Genomic DNA, 2,376 nt, shown 5'->3' with positions numbered 1-2,376 from the left:
GGAGTCTCGGTCCCCCCAGCGGCAGACTCAGGACTACCTGGAGGAGCCGGTGGAGTGTCGACCGAGGTCCTGGAGGCGGCAGGAATGAGCGTAGGGTCACCGACAGGCGCGGCCGGGGCTGGAGGCACAGCACCAGCGGCAATAGGGGCGGGGGCACCCGCCGAACGAGCCTGGCGCGCCGGACGACGACCCGAGGTGTCGGTGGCGACATCAACAGCTCCCTGAGATGATCAAGAAAGGGATGGAGTCAACAACGAGGATCCGAATTACAGTGAGGAGCGGCAGGAGCGATAAACGTACGTCCGGAGCACTGGAGAGCCCAAAGAGCAGCGGCAGCCGCGTCGGCGAATGCACGCGACGGAGGAGCCATGGAGTCGAAGAACTGAGGACGCCTAGACGCTCACCAGCGTGGGAGGCTCGCGTCGAGGCGGGGGTAGTTGTGGCATTGGAAAGTGGCAGTTTCCAACGCTGTTGACACGCCAGCCCGACAATCAAGTTCAATCAAGGGGCAATCAAGGCGAGGTCAAGCGAGAGACGGAGATGACTGCTTCTGATTGGATGACGACATTATCCTCGGTGGAGTGACAGTCAGTGGCTGAAGCCTCGTCGGGTCTTAATAGAACCCCGAACGAGGCTTCACGGTACCCACTTTTAGGTACAGATGCATTTAGTTACGTACTTCGGCCGCACTTATTAGTGTAGCCGCGGTCGTCATTTGATGTGTCCGGAATCGCCTTATTGCGATCGTTCACACTAGATATTTGTATAGGGACATAGGACTCATCATAGGATGACCAGAACGAGGCACCAGGGCCTCAGAAAACACAGTAATAAAAAGACAGTCTTCCCCCAAAGCCAACAAGGGTCAAGTCCGACTTCAGCAAGTGTAGCTAGCTTATTGTAGTGCCTGGACACGCTCGGCTGCGTGTGGATGCCTGTCGGGGAGCTTATCGTGCATTGACCGAGAGTTTCCTTGGCAGCGCCAAGAGTTGACGTAGCCGGAGAGGCAGGAACGGTATTAGAGTATCGTTCGGTATATATTTGTGGGATTAGAGTATCCCTGAGTGTATTAGTCTACCTACCGAGGTTTTACCTTGGTCCCCCTGTATAAGGCCTAACACGCCGGTACCCTTCCTTTCTGAGGGACTGCGGTGGGGTTGCGCGGAAGCGCTGCGTAGTATCCTAGCCTTAGCTCGTGACTAGTGGTACAGGTTTTTGGGTTGACCGAAGACAACCTAAGGTGCACAGAGGCGCTTGCAACCGACCCGGTGTAAGGGATCGTTCCTGGTCTTCCGGTTTTGATCCAATAAGCGCTTACCTTTGCGGGTTAGCGTGTTGTTGGTGTCTCTAATACATTTTGGTAGAGGAGGATTTTTGTGGAATTACCACACCACAATTTGTTTGGTAAGTGAAAGACCGCTGTATTATACGCCGAAAGGAGATCTGGTGTCTCGAGTGCGTACTTCGGATTCACCGCTTGATCTAAATGGACAATTCAATCACTCCCGGGATTCAGATCGGACGTCTTCTTGTCGCGTACATCAAGGCCATCGCGGAACCACGTATGGAGCTTTCTCTTACACTTTTCCACCGAACCGATCGTCCCACCAGTTGCTCTCTCCAGAACCACCAGCATATCTACGGGCCCTTAACTTTCTCCAACGTCTTTCTACGAGAAGTGAGCCTGCTGCGTTGTCTTGATGCGACGATCGCGCCGATGGGCTCCTGCGCAAAGCGTTGTTCCTTCATGCGGCTGGTTACATCTGCATCCAGACCCTCCATAAGTTGGGCTTCCGTAAGCCATTCACCGCCCTCCTTGGGTACAAAAAGCCGCAGTTGGTCGGCGTCGGTGTTCCTGCACGCGTTCGGCCTCGCCTTCTTGATCTCGATCTTTTCGATCGGGAACGAACCGCGCGCACCTACGATCCCACAGAAGAGCTTAACGATCTGTCTCTCCATCTCGTGCTTCTCCTTCTCTTCTCGACCTGGCAGATTCGTGCCCGTCAACTTCATTTTGTTGCATTACATGGGGCCTCTTGAAGGGAGTTCGTGTTTTAAACATCAATCGTCGTTCGGAGAGACAGATCGCCACAGGATTGAATACACTGCAGTTGCCACCCTCAGCATCGTGAACAGCAATCATTATCGACTTCAGCTATTGCGCCGCTGAAAAGCTTTCAGAGAATTGAGCAGCAAACGTGCCTGGCGGAATTTAGTGAAGATGTGCTAGGCTGGCACTGCTAGCAATCCCTACACCGAGTCCCCCTGACTTCGATATCATGATACGCCGTTACCAGTGGTAACTTCTAACCCTACGGCTGAATCAGGACTGTAGCTCTCTCATCTCATGTACAACGTAGCTACAAACTGTACGAA

At 53.7% G+C, this 2,376-nt stretch overlaps 1 protein-coding gene across 1 annotated transcript; it reads right to left on the bottom strand.

Moving 5' to 3' along the window:
* Window positions 1–1,638: 1,638 nt before the first annotated feature.
* On the bottom strand, window positions 1,639–2,013 carry PHYSODRAFT_342729 (hypothetical protein; the record flags this gene model as incomplete). Its single annotated transcript, XM_009541220.1, has 1 exon — window positions 1,639–2,013. One exon carries the CDS (start codon window positions 2,011–2,013, stop codon window positions 1,639–1,641), a length of 375 nt encoding a protein of 124 aa, XP_009539515.1.
* Between the last annotated feature and the right edge of the window lie 363 nt (window positions 2,014–2,376).

The sequence above is a fragment of the Phytophthora sojae genome, assembly GCF_000149755.1.
Source record: "Phytophthora sojae unplaced genomic scaffold PHYSOscaffold_20, whole genome shotgun sequence".
Classification (NCBI taxonomy): domain Eukaryota; phylum Oomycota; class Peronosporomycetes; order Peronosporales; family Peronosporaceae; genus Phytophthora; species Phytophthora sojae.
Note: the sequence above shows the minus strand (reverse complement) of the source record. Positions and strands in the feature narration are given on the sequence as shown.